General features: G+C 36.1%; 1 protein-coding gene and 2 pseudogenes across 1 annotated transcript; all 3 read left to right on the top strand.

The window, feature by feature from the left end:
• The first annotated feature begins 883 nt into the window (after positions 1-883).
• On the top strand, positions 884-2406 carry LOC120134233 (annotated as a pseudogene).
• An 896-nt stretch (positions 2407-3302) lies between these two features.
• LOC120134636 (probable 26S proteasome non-ATPase regulatory subunit 3) lies at positions 3303-6360 on the top strand. The gene is made up of 9 exons (XM_039151080.1): positions 3303-3414; positions 3522-3611; positions 3774-3964; positions 4300-4437; positions 4505-4641; positions 4793-4847; positions 4925-5035; positions 5254-5493; positions 5761-6360. The coding sequence occupies exons 2-9, from the start codon at positions 3533-3535 to the stop codon at positions 6262-6264; spliced, it is 1455 nt and encodes a 484-aa protein (XP_039007011.1). The 5' UTR covers positions 3303-3414; positions 3522-3532; the 3' UTR covers positions 6265-6360.
• A 1379-nt stretch (positions 6361-7739) lies between these two features.
• LOC120134232 lies at positions 7740-8387 on the top strand (annotated as a pseudogene).
• The last annotated feature ends 6479 nt before the right edge of the window (positions 8388-14866 follow it).

Here is a 14866-nt window from a genome sequence, read left to right as displayed (position 1 = left end):
AAATTAGTGTGATTAATATATATGTATACCCTAAAAAATATTTATGGATCAATAAATGATGAAAATAATATATATAATGACAAAAAATTAACTTAACTATTATATGAATTAAATTTAAATTTAAAATATTGAAAAATATAAGATTAAAACCAATAACATTAGAGTACAATAAATATGCATAAATAATACAGAATATGAGAGAGAAGAAAATCGGAAGCGGCCCAAAATAACACGGCAAATTGAGCCCAACATTTGCAGCAGAATGTGGGCGAGCCATAAAATTGATAATACAATTGGGTTTATGTTCTCCACATCATATAATCTGGAATGAGTCGAGGATATTTAAGTGCAGTCGCATATTTTTTTAATAAAAAAATCAATTTTTTTTAATTTTTTTATTAATTATTGAATTTCATACCTTTGAAAATTTGTAATTTTTGTACGCCTAAATTCTACGTACCTCCCCTGAAACCTATAAGCAGAAAGCATGTAGGAATAGGATAGTCGAAACAGAAATCAATTTGCGGACATCACTCGAAGCTTGATACTTGCTGAATGATTATTTTGTTATTTATTGGCCGCCACACCTGCAACAAGGTTGAAGGTAAAGCAAGTGATAAAACACTCGATGATTGACAGATCGTTAACATGAACTTATCATTAAAAAATGAAAGGAAACGTGCGAGTGGATGGTTTTCCCTAGATAGACAACATGCTACAATTCAATCTTGCGGACAAAGTTTAATTTGTTCTGCTATTGTTCGACCCAACAAATTGACTAATATTATCTACAAAACTGCACATGCACATCGTCTTTCTTTCGCTATAAAACAGATTCTTCAATCCTCCATGTTTACCATTCCTGCAGCCGTTGTGTAACCTCTGTAAAAAGAAAGCGTACCGATGGAAATCGTCCAAGACATTGTGATCGTGGGAGCTGGAATTTCTGGTCTAACCACATCCTTGGGACTTCACAGGGACATACATACAGTTGTGCCAACTGAATCAGAACCATTGCATGCTCGTGGTTCGAAGTTTAGTTTTGGAATCATCAGACAAATTAAGGATCACTGGCTTCGCATTCACGACATGGAACAATGCCTGCAAAGCCTTGGATGTTCTTGGCATCGGTGAATCTCAGCGCCCACAACACGACCTTACTCCAAGGTACTGTATTTTAACTACATTGAAGCTTCAGTTTGCTGTAAAACTGGCGTTGATGGTGCTTGAATCTGGGTTCCAGCATGCTTGTTGCCTCTACATTTTCAGTCCAGCCAGCATCAGAGATACCGTTTAAGGGTCACGAAGTTGGTTGTATTCAAAGGAGATTGTTGTCGGAAGCTTTAGCAAATGAACTCCCTAGTGGAACTATCAGGTTCTCTTCTAAGGTGGTTTCCATTGAGGAATCTGGGTTCTTTAAACTAGTGCATCTCGCTGATGGAACCGTTCTCAAAGCCAAGGTATTGATTGGGTGTGATGGAGTGAACTCAGTGGTGGCAAAATGGCTTAGTTTGGAGAAGCCTGTTTTCACAGGCCGATCAACAATTAGGGGTTACACAAAGTTCAATGGTGGCCATGGTTTTGGTTCGAAATTCCGACAGTTCATCGGCAAAGGTGTTCGATCAGGCCTACTCCCTTGTAATGATGAGAATGTTTACTGGTTTTTGACCTGGACTCCATCCACCAAAGGTACCTAAAAACAACCTTCTTCTTTGTGACTTAAATTGAATAACATTCTTGATTCTTCTGTTAATACTTTGTAGAAGAAGAACTAGAAGACGACCCTGTTAAGCTGAAGCAGTTCGTACTGAGCAAGCTTGAAGACACACTCGACGACATGAAATCCGTCGTAGAAAAAACCGGGCTCGATAGTATTGCATTGTCCCCTTAAGATATAGAAGACCATGGGAGCTTCTATGGGGAAATATCAGCAGAGGCAATATTTGTGTAGCCGGTGACGCCCTTCATCCTATGACTCCAGACCTCGGCCAAGGAGGATGTTTGGCCTCGGAAGACTGCGTTACTCTAGCAAGGTGTCTTGCCGGAGCGATATCGAAACGAGTTGGGGAAGAAAGCAATGAAGAAGAAGAGTATAAGAGGATTGAAATGGGGTTGCAAAATTTTGGTCAAAAGAGAAGATGGAGAAGCATTGATCTCATTACCACGGCTTATATGGTGGGGTTTATACAACTAAAGGGTGGGATGATTATGAACTTGTTGAAAGAGAAATTCTTTTCTAGATTCTTGCCTGGGGTGCTGTTAAGAAAGGCTGATTTTGATTGTGGCAAGCTTGAATATTGCCCTACCATTTGTTTGAATGCCACAATTTTGTTGTGTATGATTTCTTTTAACATGGAAAAATGTTGCAGAGTGGATATGATAATTAAATTGCTTGACTACAATTGATACATATATTTATAAAAATAGGTTTTTAATTTTAATATATATTTATAATTTAATTTCATGACTTACTTTTCTAATCAATCTTTAATTAATATAACCTACCATCTAATTAATTTTTTCTTTTTTATTTTATAAATTATGTGTATACATGTACATAAGATTGATAATTGATCGAGTTGGTTTTTGGCTAATTTGATCTGAGATGCATATCTTATCCATTTGATTTTTTATTGTTTTATTAATCTGGGATAAATACAAAGTAATATATGTTTAAAGATTTTTTTCGACCATTCGACATTAAACAATCACACTCTTTCTCCATCTGACTTTAACTCGAGAAATATACTCCCTCCATCTGACCCGATTCAAGAAGTATATAATCTTCATCCGAACCCAGTTTAACCCAAATTTTGAGGGTAAAATCCCGCATCTGACCTGTTCCGATCAAACATAAATATATAAAAATATTTTTATTTGACAAAATAAAAATCTAACTAGAAAAAAAAACTATAAATAGAGTGATATTATAGCAATAATCTCTAAAATTATAAAAGAAGATTATACTATTTTTACGGTTCGAATTAAATCAAATATTTTTCATTCTAAATTTAAACCCATCATATCACCTACAAATCCGAACGAATCAATTTGAATTTAATTTCTTTAAATAAAAATCTGACACCATGAAGTCGAGATGAGTGGAAATACGATTTTAAGTTAAATTACCATCCCTATGTTATATATGTACGTACGAGGCCATGAAAAAGGAGTTAACACAATAATGGGCCTTGACCCAATATTATTGAATTGGGCTCTGTTGACCTTTTCTATAAGAAAGACGATTGATTTCCTCAGCATAGTTTAGTACGTAGTTTGATTATTTTCGCTTTCTTAGACTCCTCTCCCCAGACCTACTGCTCAATCAACTAAAAAGTGAGAAGAAAACCCTAGTTCTCTGCAGGCTTGGCTTTCGTTTCCTCCAAATCCAGCACTTACTTTCGTGAATCAAAGGTCAATTCTTTCTCTCCCTTTTACTTTTAACTTGGAAGCGTCTCCACAATCGAAATTTCACCCCTTTTTTCTTTATTATTTTTTACGTTCATTTCAATTTGTTTCAGATTTTCAAACTATGACTCAAGACGTGGAGATGAAAGAACAACTCGCTCCTTCCAATTCCATTACTTCATCTTCTCCATCCACTTTGCACCGTAAGCTCACTCAATCTATGCATCTATAACATCCATTCCCCTCTAGCGCGTATCTTTATTACTCTTGGTGGTAGAACTTTGATTTACTATTTTTAATGTTTTCTGAGCTGGGAACTTGTTGGTTTTCTCGTATTTGAATAAATTCTTCTGGGTTTCTGTTAGATTTGAAGGAAATCGCGTCTCTGATAGAGACCGGTGCATATGACCGTGAAGCTCGCCGTATTTTGCGGGCTATAAGACTTACTATGGCTTTAAGAAGGAAGCTGAAGGCGTCTGTGCTGTCCTCATTCCTCACTTTCGCTCTAAGCCCTGGATCCGAGGCCCTTACTCGGCTTTCTTCATACCTTCCTAAGGTAATCTTTTGATGGGACATTGCAATATTCAGCTGTCATGTGGAATTACTTTTTTTTGTTTTTAGTTTTTATGCCTTTGGTAAAGTGAGTGGCATGTTTCCCCTTTATGTTAAACTTGATGTCTTGGTTAATTATAAGAATTGAAAATCGGACTTGAGTTGCTCGTCACCTTCACCAGTTTAGTAGGAAATGTGTTGATCGCTAGTCAAGTTTCTCTCATCTACCTTCATGTTCACCTTAGAAATATTTGTGTACAAGTACAGTAAAATGATCATAATGTATTAAGTCTTGCGTTGATTGTTCTTTTGATAATACGATTGTTGAATTTGTTGCAGGAAGATAAGCACGAGATGGAAATCGACACTGCAATCTCAGCGGCTCAACCTCCTGCTAAGCATTCCCTGCCAGAGCTAGAAATCTACTGCTACTTACTTGTCCTGATATTTCTGATTGATCAAAAGAAATACGATGAGGTACATTAACAAATGACTTCATCAGGACGTTGCCTGTTTCTTTGTACATAATGTTATCTCGTTTCAGGCAAAGGCATGTTCCTCTGCAAGCATTGCTCGGCTGAAGAATCTGAATAGGCGGACCCTCGATGTCCTAGCTGCGAGGTTGTACTTTTATTACTCTCTTTGCTATGAACTCACTGGTAATCTTGCTGAAATTAGGAGGTAAGCTATACCATATTCAAATTTGTCTTCAGTATATATTCTGATATGTGTTTTCTTTTAAGGAAATCTCATTATGTTATGTTTCTATCATACATGATCAAAAGTACAGTGTGATATTCTAGGTCTAATTAGCATGATCTCTAATTGACAGTAACCTTCTAGCCCTGCACCGGATTGCAACATTGCGCCATGACGAGCTGGGTCAGGTAAATTTTCAAATATTTGAGCAACTATCTCTCTGATGTGTTAAGGTGTTGTATATATACATATTTCTATCATGTAGGAAACACTTCTTAACCTGCTACTTCGCAATTACCTCCATTACAATTTATATGACCAAGCTGAGAAACTGAGATCAAAGGCACCCAGATTTGAAGCTCACTCAAACCAACAGGCAAGTCACAATCTTAATTAACTATTTGGCTTTGAACAGTAAGTCATAAAGTATAAACCATTTGCCGAGAATATTGCTCACTTAATTTCCTCCAATTGAGCTGCATTTTTATGGTTATTAAATGGTTTCCTGGAGGTTTGGCAGGGTTAAGTTTATGGTTGTAGCTTTAGAAACTTACAGTTAGCTTTTACTCATATGACAAAGGTTATACTCTGCAGTTTTGCCGGTACCTATTTTATTTGGGAAAGATTAGGACAATCCAATTAGAGTACACGGATGCCAAAGAGTGTCTTCTTCAAGCCGCTAGGAAAGCCCCTGTCGCAGCACTTGGTTTCCGGGTTCAATGCAACAAATGGGCCATCATTGTCCGATTATTACTAGGAGAAATCCCCGAGAGGACTGTTTTTATGCAGAAAGGCATGGAGAAGGCATTGAGGCCCTACTTTGAACTGACAAATGTGAGTTAAAAAAAGTTTTTCTTTTCTTTTCATTTTACTTGTAGAAAACCAAGTCTGATATTGGAAGCATATATTTCCTAGAAAGAAAACGGAGAGAATCGCTCGCACGTGTTTGTGTTATTCTTCTTAAACTGGATTGCTGTTATTTAAATTAAATTTTAGCACAAAAAACAAGGAGTTGTAATCATTTGGATTGCCTCTTTGCTTTCAGTGGTTGCTAGATTTTATTAATGATTTTGAGAACACGAAATATGTATGTATTTTCAGGCTGTCCGCATTGGGGATTTGGAGCTTTTTAGATCTGTTGCTGAGAAATTCTCAATTACTTTCAATTCAGACCGGACCAATAACTTGATTGTTAGGCTGCGGCATAATGTCATTAGGACAGGGCTACGCAACATAAGTATCTCATATTCTCGAATCTCACTGGCAGATGTTGCCAAGAAGCTTAGATTGGACACTGTTGCTGATGCTGAGAGCATAGTAGCCAAGGCAATTAGAGATGGAGCCATTGATGCAACATTGGATCATTCAAATGGATGTATGCTGTCAAAGGAAACAGGAGACATCTACTCCACAACTGAGCCTCAAATGGCGTTCAATTCTAGGATTGCTTTCTGCCTCAATATGCATAACGAGGCGGTGCGTGCACTTCGGTTCCCACCAAACTCCCACAAGGAGAAAGAAAGTGCCGAGAAGAGGAGAGAGAGACAACAGCAGGAGCAAGAGCTTGCAAAACATATTGCAGAGGAAGACGATGACGAGTTTTAACCAAGAGTGGCAGCGTGGAAACGTAATTTATCCACCATATGATAGTTTGATGGAGTTGAACATTTTGCTTTTAAATGCTGCAGTGGAATTCTTTTACTTTTCTTTTCTTTATGGCTACTACCATTTATTACATTGCTTTACGATCGTACATTTCGGAGTTGCACTTGTTTTAAGAACTTTCAATCAAGTAATTTTTAAATATACACTTTATAAAATTTATCTAAAATAATTGTGATCAACTAAGTAATCTTTTATTGCGGTTATTATTCTAAAATCATTGATGTTAGCTTTCTAATTCTAAGGCAAAGGTTGTCTTCAGCAGTTTTGTCGTTACCTCTTTTACTAGGGAAAGATTAGGACATTTCAATTGCAGTACACGGGCACCAAAGGTGGTCTCTTAGGAAAGCCCTATTGTAGCACTTTGTTTTTCATGCAGAAAGGCATGGACCATGCAACGTTAGTATCTTGTATTCTCGAATCCATTGAGTATTCTAAGTGATAAAGGCGAGTATTGTTATCCTTATAAGAATTGGATTCAAGTAGTTGTGTTTGTAAAATACATATACATTATAGATGATATAAAATTTTGAACAATATTACTTTGTAAATCAAAGTATAATGTGTTCTTACATCATAATAATTACATTTGAAAGATGTGTATACATTATCACATCGTATCATTGTTCTCCGCCTCGTTATGCACGTGTGTCCCCCACCAAACTCCACAAGGAAAAAGAGCCTGCGTATGACATCATAGAGGAAGATGACACAAGTTTTAATTAAGAACTGATAAATCTTAAGCTGGAACTATAGAAGGCATATGGGTAAGTGGGTTACCAATATTTAACCCAAAAACCTTAAGTGGACTAACAACCAACCTCTTTTATATCAAAGTATTTAATTTCTACTTTTATGCCCACGTTGTCTTCTCCTCGTCACACAGTGGTATCAAGACTTTTGTTTCAAGCATCTCCTACCTCCATCATTATCCACAGCACATTCATTAAATATACGACTCTTCATTTCATTACTCATAGCTTGGAATTCATTTATTCTAATGATTCAATGCCAGTTGTATTTTATGATTGTCTTTATTCATAATTTGGTGTCCAAATTATATTGATTTTCTTATTTTCTATTGATCATAGTGTTAAAAGTTCGATTTAGAATTCAATTTTTAAAGAGAATTTTAAGATTCGTCTAATAGGAACATGCTACATGTTTTGTTTTATCGACAGCTTTCTTTATATAAATTGCGACTAAAATAATTGTTAATGTATCAAAATAAATTTTTAAAAATATGTATGTATAGTTCAGGGATCAAATTGTGAATTAAACCTTTATTATTTGTTCATTTATTGAAACTAATTTCATGATTACATATCCCAAGCTACTTGACGATAAAATCTATGGTGTGTGTACATCGAACTTTCCAAAAGAAAAAGAAAATCATCATTTTCGTTGCTTTCAAAACCATGGAAGACGACAAGATCGTCTGTTATGTAATATTCCCAGTTATCATTCTTATGATCCGGTTTTCGTTCTTGAACGGTGCCGTCTCTGAAGTTTACAACGTCGGCGACGGAAACGGATGGAACTCGGAGGTTCACTATGCTTCCTGGACAGCGATATAGAATTTCACCGTCGGCGACATTCTGGGTATACGACTGACTGCTCCCTTTCAAACCCATTTTTCCCGATATGATTTTCCATCTATATGTTTGACAAGGATTGCAGTTAATCTAATTGTACAACTGTACTTAAATCTTGTAGAGTTTAAATATAACAAGGGGCAACACAATGCGTTTGAAGTGACGGAATCTACATATAGAGCATGTGATACGAGCAGTGGAGTTCTAGCAAAGTACGAGAGTGGAGATGATGAAGTGAAGCTGAATGAATCAAAGAGGTATAGGTTGGTGTGCAATGTAAGTGGTCATTGCCTTGGGTGAATGAGGTTTGGGATTGATGTCAAAGCAGGAAACACCAGTACTAATTCGGAGCCTGTTTCATCGCCCAACTCTGCTTCTATTTCTGCCTCTGATTCATGGAGTTTTGCTCTTTACCCTTCTGCATTTGGAATTCTGCTCGGTTTGTTTTCTTCATCTGTGATTGCTGTTTAGGTACCCTATTTTGAATTTAGATAACTTCTTATTTGTATTAATTTTGATTTTAAGCATTTAAATTGAACATGTTTATGACCAAATAGATTTTGATTGGATTCATCAAATCAAATTTTTACAAACAAAAAATAAATAACTAAAAAAATTGAATTAACAAAATAAAATATAAAGAAATATTTAAACTCGGATCATTCTTGATTTAGTTCATCTTTCAAATCAAAGCTCATCTATTTTGTCATCTGTTTATGTTGTTAAAAGTGATCGCTGATGATTAGTAATGAATATCTGCAATTGTGGCTGAAAACTGAAAATAAAAGAATGGAAGCTCCTCGTCTATAGATAGGACTATAAATGAGCCGAGTCAAAGTTGGTTATTATTGGGTCTGACTCAATTTAAAAAGTTTATAGCTAAGTTCAATTCAACTCAAAAGCTCTTGAGCTCGAAATTATCAAGCTCGGCTTGAATTTCAAAATAAAAAGTTGAAGCTTAACTTGACTCGAAAGTTGGCGAGCTTAATATTTTCGAACTCGACTTGAAATAAAAAATTAAAGCTCGACTCAAGCTCGAAACAACTTGAAATATTCTCAAACTCGAGCTCAAACTCGAATTCAAACATGAACATGAAGTACATAAAAACTTTATATTGTATTTTAAAAATAACATATAAATGTTAATAATTTAATTTAGACAATTAAAAAATAAATATATCAATTTTCTAGAATTGCTCGTGAGCTTTTCGAGTTAGGTATCAAGTATGTCGTTTCGACTCGTTAAGAACTCGATTTAAGTTCGAGCTCAATTTGAGTCCATTCAATTTGAGTGTTGACTGAATCGAACTCGAGTAGCTCACGATCTGTCTTGTCTCATTTACAACCTTATCTATAGGAGAATTTAAAATTTTCAGTAGCAGAATCGCACTAACGCACCCCTAGGTCCATTCCTGGTTTAATTCCATCTTTGAAATCAAAGCTCATCTTTTTTGTCATCTATTTATGTTGTTAAAGTAATCGCTGATGATTAGTAATGACTATCTGCTTTCAGAACGAGGCAGGAAAAGCTAATCAAACTGCAAGGAATATCCTCCTGAATCCATTGGAATTTCTAAGCAAAAATGGCTGAAGGAGAGGAATATTGTAGGGAGATTCATCTCAAGCACACATGGTGAGCCTACTTTGGCTGCTCACTGAATTGTTACGAGGGCTAACGAACCAGGATGCCGTGGCCGTCATTTTCACCTGCTGGGATTGTAAAAACACATGTAAGGATGCTGCTTTATGGAACCAACAGAATAACCCTTTGCAACTGATTCTGACACAAAACACTTGATGCTTCATTGTCTTTGTACCTATGTACCTAAACCTAACACCATTCAATGTTCTCACACACACACAATGAATATTTCGTAGAAAAGCGTACCTCACCCATTATTTATTCAATTTCTCGTATTCTTTAGATGACGATAATATTATGATCATATCTCTAACGACTTCACATAATTTATTAGAGATGAACTTAATAGTTATTGTCATAATTGGTATGACATCAACCACCTTACATGAATAGTATTTATATTTTGAGAAAAGAAAGAAGCGGACATCACTCTCATTTTCAGAAAAGGACCACGTCTTTTATCGTTTCTTCAACGCTGCTCATAATTCTCATCAAAATCAGAAAAGATAAACCATAACTACTTATTAACTACACTTATTCCCATCACCAACTTTGATTTATTTTAAAGACGAAATGATAATTGTGTCTGTGATAAAGTGACGGAACTACATAGGTAGTGAGAGGAGCTCTACAGAGTCGCCCACACTCGTCAACCAATCGCTGGCCCCGTGGCCCCTCAAAGCATGGTGTGTGCACGGTATTAAGGGTGTTTTTCTCGAAATATCAACCTTTGACTTTATATTTTTCTGTCAGTCACTTTTTAGACTATTTTTTTTTATTTAACATATTTTACAGTAAGACACGCTCCCTATAGTGTGTTTTATGATGATCTGGCGCCTCGTAGGGTAAGGCGCACCCCTGCAGCGCGTTTTATGTTGAGTTGGCGCCACGTGGGTTATAGCGCAGTCCCTGGGGCGCGTCTTACTTCACGTAAGAATATAGCGCGGTGCAGGGGTCGCGCCTTGCATAATTTACCCAAACTTCTTAGCTTTAAAGCATCTTCTCTCGGCTATAAATAACTCTCTCCCCTTAAACTCTCTCACCAACAATTTTTTCAACCAGTAAATAACACCCGACAATTCTCTTATATTTAATTCAGAAGTTCGTTCGATTTTTCGTTATAAGGTAATTTTGTTATATTATTTTTTTATAATTATATATGATTATTTGGAAAAAAATTATTATACTAATTGTTTTCAATTAATTTCTATGTTTGTAAAATTGGAAAGCAGGAGCATACATCGAAATATTTTTACTGCGCATGTAATAATATAAAATTATACTATTTAAATTATTTACGTTCATGTGTAAAAAATTTATTATGTTATATTTTCTTTCATATATTATTTATTTAATCAGGTTTGTTTCAGTTATTTTTTTGTAGATATAATATTGTCGCACTTTTAAACTCTAAGAATGACGCGACTTTCAATTATTGTTTATTATGATGGAGAAATTCGAGAAGATGAAATTGGCGTTTTTGTATCAAATGAGCGTGTTAAAATATTATTGAAGATAAACATAACTCTTGAAGAGCTGATATCGAATATTTCGAAGAAGGTTCATATTGGAAGTAGTAGAAGAATGTTGTCGTTGCAATACAGATTTCCAACATCATTGTTGTCATTAACTTATACAGCGTTCGAACTACCGAACAATGATGATGTTGAAATGATGCATGATTCTCAAAGTAATAATTCAGACGTCGATATTGAGATGTATGCAAAGTTTATTCAAGTGTATTGTTCGGGGTCAGTCATTAAGCTCTCACTATGGGTTGGCTGAACAAGTTGATCAAGTTGACAGTCCGATTACAGTAATGTACAATGATTTTAACGCCATAATGAGAAATTCGCACCATGGTACTGTCACATCAACTTCAATAGGGAGATATTCATCCGCAACTCCTTCTGATATATACAGAGGTGGGTCTAAGAATAATCGGGCAATTTCACGAGATAATGTTCTCGATTTTTTTTATTCACGATATAATGTTCATTTCAGATTAATTGCTGGTATGGGGTGAATTCTACAGTGATCTCGTAGGACGCCATGCAATCCAGGCGACCTTGTAGGACGCCATGCAATCCAGGCGACATACGGGAGATACGAGTGACATACGAGCCATACAAGCCATATACTCACCATGCAGACGAGCCATACCCATGCAGACGAGCCATACAAGCCATATACTCACCATGCAGATGAGCCAGCCAACGGAGAGGTCGCCATGCAAACGAGCCAGCCAATAGAGAGGTCGCCATGCAGTCTGGGCGACCTTGTAGGTCGCCATGTAGTCCCGGCGACCTTGTAGGTCGCCATGTAGTCCCGGCGACCTTGTAGGTCGCCCCAGCGTCCACTTCCTCCGTCCACTTCCTCCCGAGACCATGCATGCACATGCAGCCAAATAACTTCACGTGCTCCTGCTCCCCGCTGCATGCCTGCATGCATGCCAAGATAAGTTCACGTGCTCCTGCTCCCCGCTGCATGCCTACAGCATGCCATGTGATCCTAGCTCACGAGACGAGACCATGCATGCACAATAATTGAACCATTGTTGGTGAAATAATTGAGGCAGTCGGTTATATATGGGGTGTGCAAATTGCAAGAAGAAAGATCACACATAAAAGAAAGAAAGAAAGGGAGAAGAGATTCAGCCGAGAAAGAAAGAAAGGGAGAAAGAAAGGGAGAAAGAAAGGAAAGTAAGAAGAAGAAAGGGAGATAAGGTAAATTTGTTTATATTTAAATTAGTTTATTATTATAAATGTTAATTAGTTTATTAGTTTAGGGTTATATGATTGTTAGTTTAAGTTATAGTATACATAAATTAAAAATTATTTAATTAGTATATGTTTGATAGTTATATAGTTAAAAAATAATTAATTAGTTTGTTTTGTTAATAGTTAGTTATATAAAAAAAATTATTTAATTAGTTTTTGGTAGTTAAATAGTTAAGTTATATTTGTTTGTTGAATATATATTATATAAAAAATTAGTTAGTAAGTTTATTAGTAGTATATTATAATGAAAAAATAGTTTATTAGTTAGTTTTAGTTATATAAAAAAATATTTTATTAGTTGTTTAAGGGTTTGGTGTTTACGTTTATATTTTAAAAAGTTTAGTTTGTTAGTTTATTAGTTTATTATATTATAAGTTATTATATTAAAGTTTAGTGTTGTAAATTAGTTAGTTAGTTTATATTAGATTATATTAAATGAGTTTTTAAATATTGTTGTTTAATTTTTTTTACAGATTCATTCCAATGGCTGACCAAATTCCACTGTTGAGGCTTGACAATGAACATATTTCAAGTCATTTGGGAATAATGGTGAATAAAATATTTGTTTAATGAATTATAATTAATAAATATTTGAATATTATTTTATGATTGTGATAATTTTTTTGAAATATTTAATTGTAGGAGGACGAGCAGCGAGTCCTTCGTCTTCGACTACATAAAGTGCCCAAGCCACACCCACTAATAGAAGAAAATTTGCAAGAGGCTGGATTTTGGTATGTCACATTTGTGCGAGATTACAAGTTGGTCCCAGGTTTGATCAGTGCGTTGATTGAACGCTGGAGACCAGAAACGCACACGTTTCATTTGCCGTGTGGCGAATGCACGATAACTTTGGAGGATGTGGCAATGCAACTCGGGGTCCAAACTAATGGGATGCCGGTGGTAATGTCACATGAGTTTAATAAGGTGGAACAACTTTGCAACTTGTTTCTTGGGAAAGCGCCCGTACCACCAGAGTGTAAAGGGTGGCGGGTGAGGTTGTCATGGTTGAAGAATGAATTTCAACTTCAATCAAATAGTACGGAGCACGAAATTATATATGCAACACGAGCATATATATTACAATTGATTGGGGGAATTTTGATGCCTGATAAATCCGGTAGTTATGTTCACACTCAGTATCTTCTTTTTTTAACAAATTTTGAGAATTGTAGGCAATATAGCTGGGGTTCGGCGATATTGGCGTTCTTGTATCGTGAGATGTGCAAGGCGTCATTAGTCGTGAATGATAATAATACAGTAGAAATCGGTGGATGTCTGTTGCTTCTACAATCATGGGCTTGGCATAGACTTCCGTTTTTGACACCGATTAGTCGGACTGCGGTTGACTTTCCACTTGCCGGAAGGTAATATGAATCCTCTATTTTAATATAAAATATTAATTAAAAATATTTATTTTGATTAAAATTATTGAACAAAATGTCTCTATTTTTGTTTTGATTGATATACAGATGGAGGCATAAAATTGAAGGCACAGGGTTGGTGCACAACAACATTAAAGAGTTCAGGTTGAAGATAGACATTAAGGCCAAAAAGGAGGTATGCATAATTTGTATTTTTTAATTATTATTTAATTAACTATATTATCTAATTTAAATAAATTTTATTGTTTTTGTAATTTTACAGTTTAATTGGAGACCATACATGAATGAAGAATTATTTGCGTTGATACCGCACGATATTTTAGATGGGTTTCAATATTGGTGTGCTGTTACACCATTGATCAATTTTGCTTTTGTTGAGATCCAATTTGGGGATAGAGTGCTGAGGCAATTCCACTTCCACCAACCTATTCCGCGGAGTCCATGGGATCATGACCTCCTCCAAAACTTAGATGGTCGTCGTCCAGTGAATTGGGTTGAGACGCATGACGACCTGCACAGATTTGATGGTCGTCGTAAAGAAAGCGTTAATTGGGTTGAGAAGCATGCAACCTACATTAATGCTTGGAACAATAGGGCTTCATTCATGCCAACTCTTGACACCATTCAAGACGACGACTTTAATTTTGAGACTTCGGCTTACCTTGCTTATTTTTTGGATAATGGAAAGCCGTTCCTCACAACAATAGTAGAGAGGCGACAATTTTTGAGGTTTAAGAAAAGATTTGGTAAAGCTGAATACTCTCTACCGAGTGGGAGTGGGAGTTCATCTCTACAAACTGAAGCGGAAATGACCGATGTGGATAATAGCGCACCACAATCGTTGCATCACGCAGTTGATGACTCTACTGGCCCGGCATACATACCAGAGTTTGTGCAGCCTGAGGCACCCATCTATTCTCCTACGTTTTCGTCGACGTATGACTTTGAACACATGACAGTTCAAATACCCCCAATGAATGAGGGGGATGAGTACAATACTCCTGAGCCACAACGGCCACAACGTATCAGACGTCCGCCCCGACATTATCATTCAACAACACCCCGACATCGACAACAATTGTAAACTCGTTTGCTATTTATTACAAATTATTTATTGAAATTAGACTACTTTTTTTAACCTTA

Source organism: Hibiscus syriacus, unplaced genomic scaffold (genome assembly GCF_006381635.1).
Source record: "Hibiscus syriacus cultivar Baekdansim isolate YM2019G1 unplaced genomic scaffold, ASM638163v2 tig00110597_pilon, whole genome shotgun sequence".
NCBI classification, from domain to species: Eukaryota; Viridiplantae; Streptophyta; class Magnoliopsida; order Malvales; family Malvaceae; genus Hibiscus; species Hibiscus syriacus.
This window is presented reverse-complemented; position numbering and strand designations above follow the sequence as displayed.

What these genes read in the sequence shown, in the direction of transcription:
- LOC120134636 (XM_039151080.1), top strand. Translation starts at nt 3,533, where the DNA reads ATGACTCAAGACGTGGAGATGAAAGAACAACTCGCTCCTTCCAATTCC. An exon ending in TTCTCCATCCACTTTGCACC is followed by an intron (nt 3,612 to 3,773) that starts GTAAGCTCACTC and finishes GGTTTCTGTTAG; the next exon opens with ATTTGAAGGAAATCGCGTCT. An exon ending in GCCATGACGAGCTGGGTCAG is followed by an intron (nt 4,848 to 4,924) that starts GTAAATTTTCAA and finishes TCTATCATGTAG; the next exon opens with GAAACACTTCTTAACCTGCT.